At 42.2% G+C, this 20,785-nt stretch overlaps 1 protein-coding gene across 1 annotated transcript in view; it reads right to left on the reverse strand.

The window, feature by feature from the left end:
* Window positions 1–20,326, reverse strand: part of LOC129654325 (membrane cofactor protein-like) — a 50,545-nt gene extending 30,219 nt beyond the window's left edge. The window contains exons 1-4 of the mRNA XM_055583813.1: window positions 20,227–20,326; window positions 16,249–16,791; window positions 10,882–11,070; window positions 10,439–10,541 (exon numbers count right to left, since the gene is read on the reverse strand). Of these exons, the coding sequence (XP_055439788.1) occupies window positions 10,439–10,541; window positions 10,882–11,070; window positions 16,249–16,791; window positions 20,227–20,326 (935 nt within the window). The remainder of the gene's footprint in view (window positions 1–10,438; window positions 10,542–10,881; window positions 11,071–16,248; window positions 16,792–20,226) is intronic.
* Between the last annotated feature and the right edge of the window lie 459 nt (window positions 20,327–20,785).

Below are 20,785 nucleotides of genomic sequence, written 5' to 3' on the forward strand. Positions count from 1 at the left end.
TCTCCATAGTGGATTGGGTAGATAAAGCCCCTGTGATATTTACTAATGACAGCATGCATTTTCCAAGTCCCTGGTCCATAAAGCGACCAATTCATGAAGAAGATGAGGGAAAGCCAATCAACATTTCCGTGGGATTCAAAACCTTGCCTATCTGTTTCGGATCTCATCCCCTTTGCATGACTGTCTTCCCACAGTGGTGGACATACTCTGCCAACAATGGGACTGCTTTGCGTCTGGGAGTGTTTGCTACGGCATCTTTCTTACTTAATGGCACCAAGCGATATTATCCAGGCCGGATAGCCAACTATTCGAACTCGCTTTTTCAACCAGAGGAACCTTCATGTCGTACTGTATCTTGGAGAAGAAAACAGGAGATACAACCGTTACATTGGTCTGATTGTCGAGGCCAATTTGGGAAAGTTTCTATAATTCAGCAAAATCATACTAATCATACATTTAAATTTGTTAACTGGGGACCTCACGGGTTGTTTGTAAACTGTTCTGAAGAGCAAGAAGAACATCATAACTGCTCCTGGTTTAATAGATCAAGCATTGGAGGCTTTCATAAATCTAAGACAAGTTTATGGACTGATAAGGACATATTGCTGAATTGGTATAATGGGGGCTTATCACCCCCATGACCCAGGATTGTCGTCCCCATTGTGGGGCCAAAGCAATGGCACATTTGGAAAATTCCAGCAGCCTTAGAGCACTTCACTAGTGTTTATGGGACTATGGGTATGTTTCGTCCTTCTAATTATACCTTCCTATACAATAGTACTGGTTATATTCAATCGTGTGTTCACCTTCCGTACTTGTTTATTGTAGGGCATTTTGATATTGACTTATCGACCAAGATTGTCAATTGTACTGCATGTGCATTGTATACCTGCCTTAATCACACCATTTCATATCACAATGCTAGCATTGCGCTAGTTAAACAAAGATCTGAGTTACGGCTTCCCGTAAACTTAACTGAGCCTTGGACTGATTCTGTATTTCTTTCTGTATTGTTGAAAACTGGACTTAGGTGATCTAAACGCATCATTGGGTGGATTGTTGCAGGCATCTTAAGCCTTATCTCCATTGCAACTGTAGGAACTTTGTCCGGTATGGCTTTACATAATTCTATACAAAATCATGATTTTATCACTGCTTGGCACAAAGACTCTCATGATCTTTGGACTCAACAAGCTCAAATAGATCAGCAATTACAAACACGAATTAATGAGTTACAAACTGTGGTTATCTACTTAAGAGACCAAACGCAGCAACTGACTTTCCGAACACGTATACGCTGTCACTGGAATTTTACTTCTTTTTGTCTGACTAACATGCCCTATAATAGCACTGAATATCCTTAGAATAAGGTTAAGGCGCATTTGCAGGATCTCACAAGTAACTCAAGTTTAGACATCAATTTGTTGAAATAATAAGTTGCTAATTTTCAAGTTAAGGTACCTAAGGAATTGTACAGCACTCAATTTTATGAGACTTTAACCAAAACCCTATCATCTCTAGACCCTAGAGCTTGGTTTTCAGGAAGCAACATTTTTATATATGTATTAATCACCCTGCTTTTTCTGTCATTGCTTATAGGATATCGATGTCTCTACTCGAGACTCCATGCCTCCCACAATGGAGTCCAACTAGCAGCTACCATGCTTAAATTAAAAACAAAAGGAAAATATGTTGGGAAGCCCAGTACAAAATAGCTGGTTGGAGGAAGTCCTTGGCAAAATGGCGAAGGGCCAGAAATACCCCAGCTTGGTATGCTTGGGCAGAAAAACATCTCCTGCCTTTGGTTATGCCTGAAGCCAAGATTTAATAATAAATATTAAGGATGTTGCTTGAGAAAACGGGTTATGGGATAAGCACATGGGTCACTTAGAGTGTGCTGTCCTTGAAATATTTTTACTGATTAGGTGTTAACCCCGTACGCGCTCTGCTGGCTGTATACTCTAAGCTCTTTGTTCCTACTTCTATAAAAAGGCTTGACTGCAGAAATAAACTTGTCAGTCCGTGCAAGAGACTGTCCAAATGTCCTTCTTTCAGGTTCGTCGCTTCCACGTCCCGGGGAGAAAATCCCCAGCAACAGGGAGGCCTGGCGTGCTGCGATTCATGGGGTCGCAAAGAGTCGGACACGACTGAGCGACTGAACTGAACTGAAGTGAAAATGTGTAAATTACTGTCACGCTGGTCAGTGCAGCCCCTCTGCTCCCTCTGGCAAGTGTATTACACACTGACTTCTACTCTTTGCTCACACCATTTTGCTCAGTAAGGACTAAGCAGAGAGATCAGGGCCCTAGAACTTGCCGCCTGGATTCAAGTTCCAGCTCCATGACTGCCTTGAGCTTGAGAAATCCCTTAATGCTTCCCTAATGCTTCCCCTACATAACTCATGTGATTGTTCTGAGGACCGGATGAGTTAGCCTCTGACACATAGTGAGTACTAGGCAAGTTTGAACTCTTATTGCTATTTTTTTAGATCAGAATACACATGCGCCTTATTTTATTTCTCTTAACTTTTTGAGATTTTAACAAACTGAAGGTGTGTGGCAACCCTGCATTGAGCAAATTCTTTGGTGCCATTTTCCCAACAATGTTTGCTCGGTTTGTTTCTCCTGGCATAGTTTGGTAAATGTCACATATTTCAAACTTTATTACTATTATTATATTTGTTGTGGTCATCTGTGATCAATGCTATTGAATGTTACTACTATGACTTACTGCAGGCTTAGATTTGGTAACATGTTATTTTAAAGTTAATGTATGTACACTTTTAAGATATAATTCTAATCACAGTAGACTATGGTATATGTTGTTGCTGTTGTTGTTGTAAACATATGTGAAAAATTCATTTTACTTGCTCTATTGTGGTGGTCTGGAACTGAACTTGCAACATCTCCAAGGTATGTCTTCACCTTCCTAGGATTATGGGCTTCTCTAGTGGCTCAAGGCTAAGAATCTGCCTGCAATGCGGAGACCCAGGTTCCATCCCTGGGTGGGCACGATCCCTTGGAGTAGGAAATGGCAACCCACTCCAGTTTTCTTGCCTAGAGAAGCCCATGGACAAAGGAGCCCAGTGGGCTACAGTTTATAGGGTTGCAAAGAGTTGGACATGACTCAGTCACTTGACTTCTTAGGAGTAGCTCAGGAATACTCCTACTTGATGAAATCTTCTCTGATGATTTAAATTCACAATACACACTCTCCTCCTTTTGGAAGTTCACTGTAATGATTGTGAGTGATTCTATCTATTTGATACTTCTTCTCATTTACTACTATGCTTTGACTCCTCTTTGTATATGCTGTATTTCTCAAGAAGGATACAACTTCTTTGGGAAAAATCTATGTATTAAAGTTTTGGCATCCCTCAAAGTATCTAGCAGAGCCTCTCTATATAAATATTCACTGAATGTTCCATTATTTTTAATTGACTACATTAAAAAATGCCCTATCTGCTTCCAGCTGACTTTTCCCACAAGGCTTACTCCTTGATTTTAGATTGCAATGTGTATTTCTGGGATGACAGCAATTTAAGAAGTATCAGGAATCTGTCTCCCCACCTTGATAACAATTGCACCGGTAGAATCTGCCTGATGTCACTATTTTGGAATTCTGCCTTCTGTTGATGGTTTACAGTTTCCGTGAAGATGGAGACAGGTAAATTGACTTGTTTTGGTCAATTTCAACTCTTGTTTAGCACAGTGGGAGCTACCCATCCTCACCCATAGCAGTGTAGCAGGGATCTCTGCATCAGAGCAGCTTACAAGTAGCTTGTGGGAGCCAAAGTGGGCAAAAAGGACCCTGCCCTCCAAATATGAGGCTCTGTGTTCTTATCACTGATTGCTGCTTCTGATCACAGATAATCAAAGAGATGGAGTTCCATTTTTGTCACACCTTGCCCCATTCTTGCAAGCCCCTTCTATCCTGGATGAAGTAACTTAAAGGGGCTTAAATATTTAGTGGCCTTTGTTCCCCCTTTCATTGTTTGCTTTTTCCCCTTTCAGGAGCCAGACGTTCAACATCAGGACATTCAAAAGCAACTGCATGTGTAGGGGAAATAAGTAAGTGATCATGTATGCCCAGGGAAAGGCTCAGGAAAGACCTAGACAATCTTCAGTTTATATAGCAGGCTGATCTTCATCATAGAGATACAAAAAACATTAACACAAAAGAGCAACCCCCAGGTAAGAGGGGAAATCTAATTTTCAGAATAACCAAAGTATTAGATTCAAGTGTTTTTTGTTCAGTAAGAAAATCACAATGCATACAAAGAAACAAGAGTACGAGCCTTTCAAAGGAAGAAATAAATCAAAAGAAATTGTCTTTGAAAAAGAACTGATGGCGGATGAACTAGACAAAGACTTTAAAATAACTGTCTTATGAAGGCATTTGCAGTGGTAAATCAATTAATGCCAGTTCTACTGTCTGATTTTTCTTCAATGAGGGGGCTAAGTGGGAGACACAGAGCTGCAGATCTTTATGAACACCCTGCAAGTAACATCATCACTCTCAGGGTCAAGTTCAATGTCACCATTGAGAATATCAAAGCTAAAATCCAAGAAAAGGGAGACGTCCTGTTTGCCTAACAGTTTTGAATTTTGGGGGCATATAGCTGGAGGTTGAACACACACTCTCAGACCACAAATTCAAGAAAGGAGTCAACTCACACTTCGCACTTTGCCTGTGGGGTGGCATCACTGAGCCTTCCTTCCACAAGTTTGCCCCCAAACACACTGTTAGTAAACCATCTCTCACAAATATTTGCTCACTTCCATCTCAATGCTGCCGACTGCCACAAGAAGAAATGTGTCCACACCAACAACCTGTGCCTCCAGAAGAACATTAAATGATTCCCATACCTTGGTGCCTCTTTGCCAGCAGGGAGGTCTCTTGCCTAAATCCCAAGGTCCTGAGCCCCCAATAAAATTTGACAGAAAAAAGTGACTGCCTTAATGATGCTTAAAAAACTAAAGGAAGAAATCTAGAAAATCAAGAAAAGACATGTAAAACATGGAAATCTCAAACAGGAGACAGAAAAACTAGAAAGAAGCCTAAAGGAAATTCTGGAGTTGAAAAGTTGTTCCGTCGCTAAGTCATGTCCTACTCTTTGCGACCCCCATGGACTGCAGCATGTCAGGCTCCCCTCTTCTTTACTGTCTCCTGGAGTTCGCTCAAATTCATGTCCATTGAGTCAGTGATGCCATCCAACCCTCTCATCCCCTGCCGCTCCCTTCTCCTCTTGCCTTCAACTTTTCCCAGCACCCCTACCTTCATTGCTGCATAAAGTAGAGATGATACAGTAGCTAAATATATGCCCTTCAGGGGACTAAAAGGATTAAGAACATATGGATAAACAAACACAATGGACTATAGCTCAGCCATAAAAACAGGGAAATCTTGCCATTAGCAACAACATGGGATGGGCCTAGAGAATATTATGCAAAGTGAGAAAAGTAAGAAAATGAAACATAAATATTGCATGATTTCATCTATAAGTGCAATTAAACACAAAGCAAACGAGGAACGACAAAACACAAACACACTCCAGCCACAGAGAACAAAAAAGGGGCTGCCGGAGGGAGGGGTGGAGGGAGAAATGAATTAGGTGAGTGAGATTAGGAGGCACAAATTTCCAGTTATGAAAGAAAGAGGTTATGAGGATGAAAGTAGGAAACCAGTAATAACTGTGCAATAACCTCGTATGCTGACAGATGATAACTAGACATCATGGTAATCAATTTTAAACATATAGAAATATCAATCCCTATGTGATATACTTGGAGAAGGCAATGGCACCCCACTCCAGTACTCTTGCCTGGAAAACCCCATGGACGGAGGAGCCTGGTAGGCTGCAGTCCATGGGGTCGCGAAGAGTCAGACACGACTGAGAGACTTCACTTTCACTTTTCACTTTCATGCATTGGAGAAGGAAATCACAACCCACTCCAGTGTTCTTGCCTGGAGAATCCCAGGGACGGGGAAGCCTGGTGGACTGCCATCTATGGGGTCGCACAGAGTCGGATATGACTGAAGTGACTTAGCAGCAGCAGCATGTGATGTACCTGAAGTAATTTAGTTTGTAGGTAAATTATTCTTCAATTAAAGTAAGAAACCTAATATTACAACTTAAGGAATTAGTGAAAGAAGATATCAACCCAAAACTACCAGAAGGAAGTAAATAATAAAGATTAAAGCAGTAAAATAGAGAAGAGAAATTAGTAGAGAACGTCAGTGAAATCAAAAGTTGGTTTTCCAAAAGAGCAAAAACACTGACAAACCCTTAGCTAGATGGACTAAGAAAAAAAGAAAAATCTAAATTACCCAAATCAGAAATTAAATGGGGATATTATCACTTAGTTCTACAGAATTAAAAATATGAGACCTCTATGAATAATTTTATGCCAACAAATGATAGCCTAGATACAATGAACAAATCCATGTAAACACAGTATCTACCATGACTTCATTAAAAAATTACAAAATTTGAATTGAATATGACAAGTGAGTAGATTGAATCAGTAACCAAAAATCTTCCATTAAAAAAAAAAAAGTCCTGGATCTGATGCTTTTCAACTCTTTAATTCTGCCAAATGTTTAAAAGAGAAGTTATACCAATCGTTCTACAAGAGGGGGATTTCACGATGGATTAGAAGTAAAACATAGAGACCATCTTCCTCCCCACAAATACACCAAAATAAATCTGCATGTGGAGCAACTCCTATAGAATATTGGAATGCTGGCAGAGCCCCCAGACTTCCAAAAAGGCAAGCTAATTTTCATGTAACGGGGTAGGGCAAAAGAATTTAAAAAGGAGACAAGTGTATGGGGACATGACCTGTGCCTCTGGGAAGGAGCTATGAAGGAGCGAACGTTTCCACACACTAGGAAATCCCCTGATGGGCGGGGATAGGGGTGAGCTTCAGAACCTCAGAGGGGAGCCTGCAAACAAGTGCTTGGAAAAAGAAGTGGAAAGAATTCACCACAGACCTCAGCGCTGACAGCACTTCCCAGTCTGGGACGTTTGTTTGTGCGCCTGCCGTGGTGAGTTGGTGTTGAGGCTCGGGCTTTGGAGATAGGGCCATGGGGAGAGGACTGGGCTTGAGGGCCATGATAAAAGTCTGAAGGGCCTAGTGCAGCACAGACGAGGGACTCCAGGGAAAAGTCTGTGCAGCCAGAGGGTTAAGAGATCACTGCTGTGGGGACCTTCCAACTCTGTGCGCTTGCAGACAGCAGGACACTGCCTTCGTGAATGCCAGAGGTGAGATGGGCTGCGGTCTGTCGTCCCAGAGGTGGGCAAGCAGGCTGGCTGCCGCCAAAGCACGTGCCAGAGATGGGGGGCAAAGTGCCACGGCAGACCCCCGCCCCAGAGGTTGGCATGACGTCCACTGCAGCCTCCACCAAGCTGTCAGCAGGCAAAAGTCACTGCCCGTACCTGTGCTGCTTGACACTGCCAAGGGCCTCGACCTGGGGCCAGTTCCCCCGGGGGAGCAGACGACCTGCCTGAGGATGTAGTAACTTCCTACAGCTCTCTGCTGCCACAGGTTTTCCTTGCACATCCCAACTGTGTCCGCCATATCGCTCCCTCTGCCCAGACTGACTAAGCAAGTGAGCCCCAATAAGCCGCAGCTCATGCCTCCATTGCCTGGGTGGGGAACACACACCAGATGATGATCTGTAAAAAGAGAGGGGGCCAAAACCAAAACTGAGCACCAGGGACTCGGAGGAAGGGAATTCGCTTGTGTAGCCCCAGCAGCAGCCTACTAAATCCCCACAATTAGCTTAAGGCTGTGGACTGTGAGGGCAACTGTAGACTTTGTAAGCAAGTAAAAGCTGGAGTAAAACCAGATCTGAACCTGAGTTGACCCCATAGGGCCCACAGCAGGTGCCAGAGGCCTTCCTAGAATTTTTGGAGACCTTCCTGAGTAGGCAGACATGCTGGAGCTCTCTGTGTGACATGGACATGGACAAATGAAAGCCACAGGAAAATATTCTTACTACCAATCTTTCTCTAAATATCTTTTCTTTCTTCTTTTTTCTATTGTTTTATTGTTCTTTATTACTGCTTTTATTTTTCCTTTACTTAATGCTTTTTGCTTTTAAATAAATGTTTTAAAATGTTTTTCCTATTTCCACAGTACTTTCTCATTATCTTACAGTTTTCCCCATGTTTTTGATTTTGTATTTTTGCTAGTCTAGTTTCTACTCTTTGTTTTCATTTATGGCTTTGTTTATGGTTTAATTCCTCTTTTCATTTTTTCATTCCCATTTTCATTCTTAAAAAATTTTTTTTTTAGTTTGTTTGATAGTATGTTATTACATGTTAAGTGCTGCTTTTAATATTTGTTTTGGGCCTTTGTCCATTATTTGTTTGTTTGAATTTTTCTTTTTTTCTGTCTTTTTTTTTCTCTTTCTCTTCTGTGCTGTATGGCTTGTGGAATCTTGGTGCTCCAGCAATGGGGTTAGGCCTGAAACTCTGAGATAGGAGACCTGATCCATGATGTTAGACCACCAGAGAACTTCAAACCTCATGGAATATTAATTGGCAAGAACTCTCCAAAAGGCCTCCATCTCAACCATAAGACCTGGACTGACACAAAGGCCAGCAAGTTCCAGTGCTGGACACTTCATGCCAAACAATTAGCAAAACAGGAATAGAACCCTACCCATTAGCAGACAGTCTGCTCAAAGCCATACCAAGTTCACAGACATCTCAAAATACACTACTGGATGTATAGCACTGCCCTTTAGAGACAAGATCCACCTCCAACCACCAGAACAGGCACTGGCACTGCCTACCAGGAAAGCAACCCCACCCGTGGGAGACAGACACTGCAAGTAGGAGGAACTACGTCCTTGCAGCCTGTGAAAAATGGACCCAAGCACAGCAAATGAAACAAACTAAAAAGACAAAGAAACATGTAGCACATGAAAGAGCCTGGTAAGAACTCCCAAGACCAAACAAATGAAGAGAAAACATGCAGTCTACCTGAAAAAGTTTAGAGTAATGATAGTAAAGATGACCCAAAATTTCAGAAATAAAATGGAGGCATAGATAGATACGATGGAGGTATGGATAGAGAAGATACAAGAAATGTTTAATAAGGACTTGGAAGAAATGAAGAATTGTCAATCAGCAATGAGCAAGGCAATAACTGAAACAGAGTACACTAGAGGGAACTAAGAGCAAAATAACCAAGGCAAAAGGATGGTAAGTGAACACGAAGATAGAATGGAGAAATAACTGAAGCAGAGAATAAAGAAGAATGAAAATAAGAGAGGACAGTCTCAGAGGCCTCTGGGAAAACATTATGCAAACCAACATTCAAATTACAGAGGTCCCAGGAGAGAGTGAGAAAAAGAAAATCATGAGAAAATATTTGAGGAGATCACAATTAAAACCTACCTGACCTGCCTCTTGAGAAACCTGTATGCAGGTCAGGAAGCAACAGTTAGAACCGGACATGGAACAACAGACTAGTTCCAAATTGGGAAAGGAGTACGTCAAGGCTGTATATTGTCACCCTGCTTATTTAACTTATATGCAGAGTACATCATGAGAAACACTGGGCTGGGAGAAGCACAAGCTGGAATCAAGATTGCTGGAAGAAATATCAATAACCTCAGATATGCAGATGACACCACCCTTATGGCAGAAAGTGAAGAGGAACTCTAAAGCCTCTTGATGAAAGTGAAAGAGAAGAGTAAAAAAGTTGGCTTAAAGCTCAACATTCAGAAAACGAAGATCATGGCCTCTGGTCCCATCACTTCATAGCAAATAGATGGGGAAACAGTGGAAACAGTGGCTGACTTTATTTTTCTGGGCTCCAAAATCACTGCAGATGGTGATTGCAGCCATGAAATTAAAAGATGCTTACTCCTTGGAAGGAAAGTTATAACCAACCTAGACAGCATATTCAAAACCAGAGACACTACTTTGCCAACAAAGGTCTGTCTAGTCAAGGCTATGGTTTTTCCAGTGGAAATGTATGGATGTGAGAGTTGGACTAGAAAGAAAGCTGAGCATAGAAGAATTGATGCTTTTGAACTGTGGTGTTGGAGAAGACTCTTGAGAGTCCCTTGGACTGTGAGGAGATCCAATCAGTCCATCCTAAAGGAGATCAGTCCTGGGTGTTCATTGGAGGGACTGATGTTGAAGCTGAAACTCCAGTACTTTGGCCACCTGATGTGAAGAGTTGACTCATTGGAAAAGGCCCTGGTGCTGGGAAAGATTGAGGGCAGGAGGAGAAGGAGACGACAGAGGATGAGATGGTTGGATGGCATCACCCACTTGATGGTGAACTCCGGGAGTTGGTGATGGACAGGGAGGCCTGGTGAGTGCGGTTCATGGGGTTGCAAAGAGTCGGACACAACTGAGCGACTGAACTGAACTGAACTGAACCTTATTTTCTGTAAGTAGCATCTTACTCACCCCTGATTACAAACAAAGTGAGCCTGTGAACCAAACAGAATACTTCCATTGACGAAGTAAACTTGACCGTTCACTGGATCCCCCAGATTAGGGCATGATTTTCCTAAGAGAAAATGTTAAAATTTGTTGGTTTACAGCAATTTCAAAAATAGATTTAAATCAAATTCAAAAGTCTACAGTTCTTGTTTGAATCCATGGGGATCTTATTATTTTATTTAATTATTATTTTCTTTCCATATTATATGGTCAAACATGATTTTTATCTACCCAGGTAACCAATTGCCAAGAAGATTTTTCTTTGGGGATTTTTTTTAAGCCTGAAAAAATGCATTGCCATCTAAAACCTATATTCACATGAGAAAACCATTATTGCAGTAGATGAATATGTGCCCTAAAATGTGTGAAACTCTCCAGAGCAATAATAAAAAAAAAAGTTTACTCACTTGTACAGGCTTCCTCGAGAGCTGACCATGTATTGTCATCCTCACAAACAGCAGATCTGGGACGAAGAGGAATTATGGGCTTGAAGCCTAGGCGACAGTCATATTGTACACGTTCCCCAGGACGATACCTGGGTTTAGGCGCACCCCGGAGCCTCATAGTTTCAAACCTTGGTGGATCACCACAGGCATCTAGGAATAAAGAGAATAAGAACATGAAAATAAAGTAGTTTATTTAATCAGGCAGGGACTGTGGACTGGCATCAGATCAGGTAGGTAGTACAGAATAAATAGAAAGATTCTTGGCAAGGTTTTAAATGACTGTTATTGCTTTTACCCAAGTGATAATTGTCGCAAAGGATGTGTCTTGCTTATTTTAAATGATAATCTATGAGCTTTCGGTTTGTTGAGAATTAAGGTAAAGTTTCATTCAACACTAAATTGAAGAGATAGCATCAATGTTTTTGGTTTTAAAATATGTTTATAGGTATGTGTCCTTCCCCACTTCTTTCTAAACTCACTATTTTGACATTCACCTCTCCTCTAAGAGGTCTTCTATAGTCTATAGCACTCTGCTCAGATTCTGCTTCCATAGTTTGAAACACAAACATATGATTACCTATCACTTCGGGCTCAGTTTCCTCTCAGAAGGCAAGGTCCTAGAGGGCAGAGAGCATATACCTTCTTTTTGTTACACTCTGTACACACTGGGTGCTCGAGACATGCTATGGCAAGAGGTAAATATCAAATAAGCCTTGTGGATATCAGAGGTCAAAATAAATATTGGCTAAAATATTTAAAATGATGACTTCCTTTTATGTGTTTTGTATTAGTGAATTGAGCATTTTGCAAATAAATGGAAACCCTTGAAATATCAAATTTTATTACTTTGAATAGCCTTAGTAAAAATTGGTTTCTTGGATGTTCCAGTAGTAATAATTTAATCTTCTTTCACTGATTAATGAATTGTGCATTCCCTTAGAAGCCCCCTGCAGTAGCTCTTTGGGCTGTTTATCCAATGCATCCAGACAGTAAAGCTGTTATATTGTTATGCTTTTAGAATTTTTTTTACCTCTGTCCTTTTTTTTGGGGGGGGGGTTCTTCCCTAGAACAGTGTTGTTCCTACTTCAGCAAGTCCTCTTCCTTTTAATTATCTGTGCTCTTGAAAATCTTATAAATCTGTTAGAAAATAATGTAAAAGATTATGGTGGAGACACATTGGTTAAAGTCCTAAAAGGATGCAGAGGCCTCTCCTATAAGGTTATAGGACCTAAGGAGGTGGGAGATAGACTGTTTTGATCCCTGAGGGAAATTTTCTTTCTTATTCTTTGGGTCTAGGTCTTTAGATTGAAAGACTAGTCAAGAGAGGACTCTAAACAAGTGAATGTTATCCTCCTTTTTCATCATTTTCTAAATTCTAAATTCCTCTCTTGACATTCTGTCCAACACTTCACTACACCACGTGCTGAAATCCACTTTTGGCAAAATGTTTTCAACATTTCCAGTATTCTGGTCTTAATATATGAATTCTCCTCAATCAACTGCCCAAAACAAAAAACAAACAAAAAAGGATGTAGTTATTAAAAACATTGTTTAGAGATCAGTACTAAAGAGCCTCTTGAAGGTGAAAGAGGAGAGTGCAAAAGCTGGCTTGAAACTTAGCATTCAAAAAGCCAAGATCATGGCATCAGGTCCCATCACTTCATGGCAAACAGATGTGGAAAAAGTAGAAGCAGTGACAGATTTTTATTTTCTTGGGCTCCAAAATCACTGTGGACAGTGACTGCAGCCATGAAATCAAAAGATGCTTGCTCCTTGGAAGGAAAGCTATGACAAACCTAGACAACGTGTTAAAAAGTAAAGACATCACTTTGCTGATAAAGGTCTGTATAGTCAAAGCTATGGTTTTTCCAGTAGTCATGTACAGATATGAGAATTGGACCATAAAGAAGGCTGAGTGCCAAAAAATAAATGCTTTGGAATTGTTGTGCTGGAGAAGACTCTTGCAGATCCCTTGGACAGAAAGGAGATCAAACCAGTCAATCCTAATATTCACTGGAAGGACTGGTGCTGAAGCTGAAACTCCAAAACTTTGGCCACCTGATTCGAAGAGCCAATTCATTGGAAAAGACCCTGATGCTGGGAAGGATTGAAGGCAAAAGGAGAACAGGGGGGCAGAGAATGAGATGGTTAGATAACATTACTGACTCAATGGACATAAATTTGAGCAAGCTCTGGGAGAGAGTGAAGGACAGGGAAGCTTGGTTTGCTGCAGATCATGGGATTGCAAAGAGTCGAACACGACTTAGCGACTGAACAGGAACAACAAAAAGATCAGTATAGAGTTGAATTTTATTAATAACATTAAATATACTGAATATTCTGAGCCATACATTGTCATTTTGCAATAGGAAAAAACTGGATTAGAAATGCAATATAATTCCTATTAATAGATACCAATCTATAACATCTTCAGAGTTTCCTGGAACCAAGAGAGAAATCAAGTTAACAGCACGTCCAAAATTAAATGATACAAGTGCCATTTGTTCATGTATTTGACTTCACTACCTATCTCAAAACCATATCATGAAGAAAGAATTTCTAATATTAAAAGAATAGAAATGTCAATGGGATGGTTTAATCCATTCAGCTAGCGAGTATTTCTTCCCACTAACAAGCATCATGAAAGGCACACTTTCAACTATATACAGTTTGGAATGTATGCTTCAGCAACCAGTTGAACACAAGGTTTAAACACTGTAATGATTGAGTCCAATATCACGCTTTTTAATTACCAAATTTCTTCTCTCACTCAGAATACTGAATTCTGTACTCCTGTGAGGATTTTCAAACTAAACATTTCTAGTTTCAGAAAAATAGTATTGTGACTAAGTTTTTTTCTAGATAGTTTACAATATAATAATTATTGGGTTGCAATGCTGTATGTTTGCCATTATATAATATGATAAGCTGCATTCATAAAATTCCCTAGTTTTCCAGATGAGTTTCAGGAAGATGAAACAGTCTCTACTACATATCAAGAGAACTGTTCACCTTCTGTACACTTACAAAAGTTGTGCAGAGACTCTCTACCTGCTTGCTAAATTTAAACATTACTCTGGTACTCGTGCACAAAACCAGATCCTCCCCCAGGCAGTACCTTCAGGAAAATTCTGGTCTCTGATCAAGTGAAATCTCATTGAAACCTGACCATCCTGCCCCTTCTCTCACTGTCTACATAGACTACCTTTTAAAATGAATATGAAAAACAAACGTTTATTGAAATTAATGTCCATGCTCCTTTAATGAACTTTTTAGAAGGCTGGTACAATGCTTGTAAGCAAGAACATCTACATTCTATAACACTGCACACCTTTTTTTTTTTTATCAAACTTGGAAAATGTGCTACAAAATCATGTTCTGGTCGGTGGGGAAGATGAAACTGGATGGAAGATGCATCATCAGTTGTAAAGAAAAGATACTGAATCCAAGTCTTCATAAACAATTCATGACTATTTCTTACTTTCTGTCTGTTTGCCTTCCTTTGCAGGTAGGCCCCCAGCAGGTAGGCTGGGGTATAAAAGGCTTAATGTTCTATACATCTGTGTCTCTTTTGCTGTCTCGCATACAGGGTTATCGTTACCATCTTTCTAAATTCCATATATATGCGTTAGTATACTGTATTGGTGTTTTGCTTTCTGGCTTACTTCACTCTGAGGGAGGGGGGGGGATGATTTGGGAGAATGGCATTGAAACATGTATAATATCATATAAGAAATGAATCGCCTAGTCCAGGTTCGATGCAGGATACAGGATGCTTGGGGCTGGTGCACTGGGATGACCCAGAGGGATGGTATGGGGAGGGAGGTGGGAGGGGGGTTCAGGATGGGGAGCACGTGTACACCCGTGGTGGATTCATGTTGATGTATGGCAAAACCAATACAATATTGTAAAGTAATTAGCCTCCAATTAAAATAAATAAATTTATAATAATAATAATAAATTAATTTTAAAAACCACAAATAAATAAATAAAATAAAATACCTTGGGGAAAAAAAGGCTTAATGTTTTTATAAAACACCACGTACAGTATTTTGATTAGTTAGAATTCACCCCTATGCATGGTTAACTTGCTTCTTTGGAACTTTAACATGTATAAAAAGTATGAGGTGCAATAAGGCAGGAAGAGAATGATTCAACCTGTTAGAAATTAAAAGATTTTCTTCCCAGCAGGTGGCACTACAGCACAAGTCTTTGGTTTCTCTCTTCTGTGCTGCCTCTGGCAATATCTGCAAGTGGGCACTTTTTACCCTCCGCTGCCTCTTTCACAGGTCTTGCCCAGTGGCCACCTTGTTACTTCTTATACCTCTTGGGTGTTGGTGCCTTGCTGCTGCCAGCGTCAATGGCATCACCACGTGGGGCACAAGGATGGTGACTTCTGCTGCCTCCAGGATCCTGAGTTACAGCCTCCACCACTAAAGAGGAACGGGGAGGGTGGGGGGAGTGGGTGGGTGGCGGGGCCCACCCAGAACATGTTCTTACGTGACCTCCAAATGAACTTCTCAGCCCCCACAAAGCAAGCAGTAGCTTCTTGGGCCCACACTTGGCACATGTGGGTGGCCACTTCTACAGAGTACACACTAGGGAACACTGTGTGGGCTCCCCTAGCCCAGCCAAGCCCCAGGGGCACAAACACCCCTACTCCCAAGTTATCAAACTGCCCAGAGAATATAGGGCAAACGCTCCCCCCCAGGCACAACAGCAGCCTAACTACATCCCCAGGCACCTGGGAACTCACGAGCAAACCGTCACCACCAGCACCAGATCAGCAGTTCTGTGGTTCATTTGGTCACTTTACGAGAACTGACTCGTTGGAAAAGACCCTGATGCTGGGAAAGATTGAAGGCAGGAAGAGAGGGGGACGGCAGAGGACGAGATGGTTGAATGGCATCACCAACTCAATAGACATGAGTCTGAGCAAACTCCAGGAGATGGTGAAGGACAGGGGAGCCTGGTTTGCTGCAGTCCATGGGTTTGCAAAGAGTCAGATACGACTAGCGACTGAACACCAGCCTGGCCCTTGGTAAGCCTCAGTTTCGCCCATTACCCGGCACCGCTGAGTGCCCACCGCAAGCAAGACTTCTCTTCCAGCGCTATGTGGTCCCTTCTCCTCTAGATCTCGACGCAGCACGACCCGCGGACGCTCTGGTCACGCTTTCTACCGCAATTCCTTATGATCCCGGAGTGGACGCAGCCCCACGATTCTCACTAGAGACTAAAAGCAAATCTCCTCCCACCCTCGGTTCCAGTCGGCCGGCCTCGAGAGCCGCTCCGGTTCCCCACCAGCGCGCACACTCTGCAGGCTCCTACCGGAGACGGAGGGCAGCAGGAGCACGAGGATCACCAAAAGCATCCCTACGAGGCACCAGAAAAGGGCCTCTCGAGGCGACCAGGAGGGGGCTTGCGCGATACGAAAGCCTCTGTCACTTTCGGGGAGACCAGCGGGAAAGCTGAGCCCAGCCCGACGGAGGTCTGAGCTCGGTTGCCAGACGCAACAATCCCCAGACTCACAAGGTGTCCGGAGCGGTAACGTGGGGGGGCGGGGCGGGGGGCGTGGCTGGGCCGTGCCGGGGGCGGGGTGAGGGTCTAGCAGGGCCAATGGACGGTCCCTGCTCCTAGAGGCGCGGTCCCTGCGCTGGAGGGGAGGTCCCCGCGCCTGGAGGGGCAGTCCCCGCGTCGGTGGGGCGGGGTGCGGCACTGCAGAGGGTTCCTCGTGGGCGCGGAGACGTCGGAGCGTCTCCGCCGGCACACGGCGTGTCTCTGGTTCCTCTGCCTGCAGACCTGAAGGAGACCCGCGGCGACTCGGCCGGAATAGCTGGTTCACTGCCTTTGGTGAAAAGACTGTTAACCACCCTACGCAGGAAGGGTGGAAAGGAATCAAGGGCTGGCGTGGTCATCATTGTCCCTTTTCCGGAAAAATCAAGCGTAACGACCTGAAAATAGAAATCTAGAGCTTAGGCAGTGGTCACTGTGCGACAGACACCCGTCATGACTCCTTTTGGACCTCAGGCCCTCCATATTGTCGGGACACCTGGGCCCTTGCTCGGTCTTTGCCATTAGTCAGGCATCATTCACGACAATATTTGAGATTTCCGTGGCTGAGCCTCTGCTACTGAAGCCTCTCATGGCCGGATAGATTTCCAAATCACGAAAGGTTTGGTCATCGCTCTCCCAACTGCTAAAATCAATTTGTTCTACCCTGTGTTCCCAGGAGAGCATCTCTGGGAAAGTAAATGGTTAAACAACCCCTGGCCGTTAGCATAATGGGTCTCAACTTTATGGAAGCCTTGCTATTGAGGGACTAAATGTTTTATGGAAGATGAAATATACATACATGAAAAAGGTAAAAAGAAAGCTGCATTAAGGGCCAAATTCTTGGAAGCAATGAATGTCATTATAGTTGGGTGGAGTAGGAGTTGGTTAGGTGGAATGGATAAAGGGGAAAACTTTTCTGTTGAAACACTCTTGCAAACAATGCTGGAAAATTAAGAGTGAACACAATTTATGTGTAAAGTTGTAAGTAAACCTGTATGGTTAGTAGAAGAAAAACGAAAGTAACATGGCTGGTATTAAGGAGCAAACAAAAGGAGCTGCCATTTTCTTATTACTTGGCAAAGAATAAAAAGGTAAACCAGTGTGAGTAAACGTGTTGAGGTGACCAATACCCCCAAACTTTTAGTTTTTAACATAACATTTTTGTATGTTAAAAGTCTTAATATGGACATGACTTTTTAACCAGCAGTACCATTGAGAATTTATTCCAAAGAAATCATCAGAGCCGTGAGCAAAGATGATAGTTTGGAGAAAAATTTAAACCCTGTGTGTCTAGCAGAAGTCTTAAGGATTTTATGATAGGTAGTTTACAGCATGGAAATCTGTGCAGCAGTGTAAAAAAATATGAATGTGAGAAACTATAATATATTTTAAGTGGAAAAAGAAGGCTCCAAATCACTACATAACTTTTGTCATTCCTTCTATTAAAACAAAAGGACTACTTGATACACATATAGGGATTAGCAGGAAATACTCCATAATTAACTAGTAGTTGATAGGATTATGGATATTTCATTTTCTTTGTGCTTTTCAGCTTTCTTTATTGACCCTATGTTACCATTTCTAATCAGGTAAAGAAAAAAAAAATATTTACATGTGACCAGCACCCCACTCCAGTACTCTTGCCTCGAAAATCCCATGGGCGGAGGAGCCTGGTAGGCTGCAGTCCATGGGGTTGCTAAGAGTCGGGCATGACTGAGCAACTTCACTTTCACTTTTCACTTTCATGCATTGGAGAAGGAAATAGCAACCCACTCCAGTATTCTTGCCTGGAGAGTCCCAGGGACAGAGGAGCCTAGTGGGCTGCCATCTATGGGGTCGCACAGAGTCGGACATGACTAAAGCGACTTAGCAGCAGCAGCAGCAGCATTTCAAATGTTCATAGAATGGTGGAGACAGAGCCTGCATCACACAGAATAAAGCAATGAGAGGATGGTGAGGAAATGGAAATTCTCCCTGTAAAAGTCAAATGCATCAGCTGGAATTACAATACTTTATGTACATTTAAGCAATTTTATATCTGAAATATGCTAAAGATATTCTGGGATACACAAACCATGGGATTTCTTCTTCCTCCCAGAACACAGTTTGTTTAATTCTTGGAAGAGAATATAAAACTCAAAGTGTGGGTGTGATAAAAAAAAATCTTAGTGTCTTGTTTTTGTGGCCTGTGGGCTTCTCTAATTGTGGCACACAGAATCTGGGGTGTGCAGGGCCGGTAGTTGTGAAGCATGGGCTTAGTTGCCCCATGGGTACGTGGGAATCTAGATCCGGAGACTAGGGATCAAACCTGTCTCTCATGCATTGGAAGGTGGATTCTTAACACGGACCACCAGGGAAGACCATACCTTAGTATCTTGGGTTAAAAAATCCAGACTTTCTATGGTAACACAACTAAATGAGATATAAGGAGACATATGCAAGAAAATATAATGAGGGGGCATTATCATTTCTTTTAATTCTTACGGTTTTGAAAGAGTGATATAAAGGAGATGTTTTGAACAATGCAGTAGCTCTCCTGCAAGCTTTAGGAATGGTGGTAAGTAGAGGGAGGTGTCTGGGGGTGTTCACTAAATTAAATGATGTTAGATGATCCTTTGCCTCCTCAATGGGTATATGTCAGGAGCCACATTAGGCATTACTGACAAAATGGAGGCAAAGCCCCAACTGCCTCTCCTTGTCCTGCAGGCACGGACCTGGGATGAAGGAGTTAGGCCTTGTGATTCTGACTTGTTTTTTCCTCTCCTTGGCTGAGTTGACTGAAAAGAATATTAAGGTGCTTACTGTCCTTGAGAGGAGCATGAGAAGGCACAAAGCCTTCTGCTGCTGTGCTCAGAAAATAATTCATAAATTTAGTCATTGACATTTGTTCAAGGACTTTTACAAAAGAGTGTTCCAGGGTGAGCACGTAGGCCATAGCTTGAGGCCATGGGAAGGATTGCTATCTGAAGCCTATTTGTGAGGGAAATGTTTATGGCAAAGGATTTTGCTGAATTTAGGGCTTAGGAATAATTAAAATAGTTAGAAGCTAAAGATTTAAGGAATGTTGTAATGTTAGCATATTCTACTATAGCTTATAGAGAGTAAGAACTTTAGAGATATTAATAGCTAGAAGCCCTTTTTAAGAAATAGTGAGCTTAGGATACTAGGGGCAAACAGGACTTAGATAAAAAATAAACTGAGGAATGTGGTATGCAGCCCAGACATTAGCATGAGTTACTATGTATTCACAAGGGCACATGAGAAGAAGTAGATAAGAGAATCGCAGAGGCAGGAACTCCTTTTGAGGGGCAACAGTGATTTATGGAGACAACAAATCTGGGTCAGGGGGAACTAAAAATGTCAAACCTCTGACCTAATGCTTTTTAAAAGTATAAAAGAGAATCTTAAGTTTGAAATAAATATGCAGTCCAAGAAAATTGAGAGGCTGCATCGTTTCTCGCGGACACCACTCATCTCTTCAGGTTGATTCCCTGGCTGCTGGAGCTGGACTCTGGCAGGTATATTTGCATTCTGCTTTTCAGAAGTGGGCACAGCAGCATGAAGGGACCTGTGAACTCTCAGAAGGGGCTTGCCCCTCTCTACAGGTTAGGCATTTGTGGAAACCTGAAAGAGAATGGCTTAACGAAGCATAGTTAAGCCGCCTTTCTGATGTTGGTCCTGGGAGCCCCACCACCTCTGCTTGCACCTGGTAGGCGCCTGCCAGACCTCAGGAGAATCACCGTGGAGCCACACCCGACACAGGGATCCGGAACCGCCAGGCGCAGGGAGGAGGGCGCTTTGTTTCCTCTTGGCTTTCGGAAGCTTCACACCGAAAATGTGTTACAAACCGCATTCCAGAAATAGCCTTGCAAAGATAGTATCTTTTATTCCTCTCTCTTTATAATGGTGGAGACAGTACATTTAAACATCATAGACTTTAACTTACAACTCACACATAACTGTACAAAAAGGCAAATGAAACAGAAAAGATTAGAACGCTATCACTAGGAAAACTTCAAGACCCATTGTTCCAATTCCTGCTTTTCAGATGAAAATGTAAGGCCAGAGGTGAGCAGAGCCTCTCAATAATACAAGCAAAGTCAGGCAAAAGAGTATTTTACCCATAGTTAGTATAGGGCTGCCGTCTATGGGGTTGCACAGAGTCGGACATGACTGAAGTGACTTAGCAGCAGTAGCAGCAGTATATACTGAAGTTAAAAAAAATTATGTGTCTCTAGAAATTATATTTTTTCCCTTGAGAAAGTGTGAATTGATACAGCATATTATTGTGACAGCATATTATTGACACAGC

The sequence above is a fragment of the Bubalus kerabau genome, chromosome 5 (assembly GCF_029407905.1).
Source record: "Bubalus kerabau isolate K-KA32 ecotype Philippines breed swamp buffalo chromosome 5, PCC_UOA_SB_1v2, whole genome shotgun sequence".
In the NCBI taxonomy this organism is placed as follows: domain Eukaryota; kingdom Metazoa; phylum Chordata; class Mammalia; order Artiodactyla; family Bovidae; genus Bubalus; species Bubalus kerabau.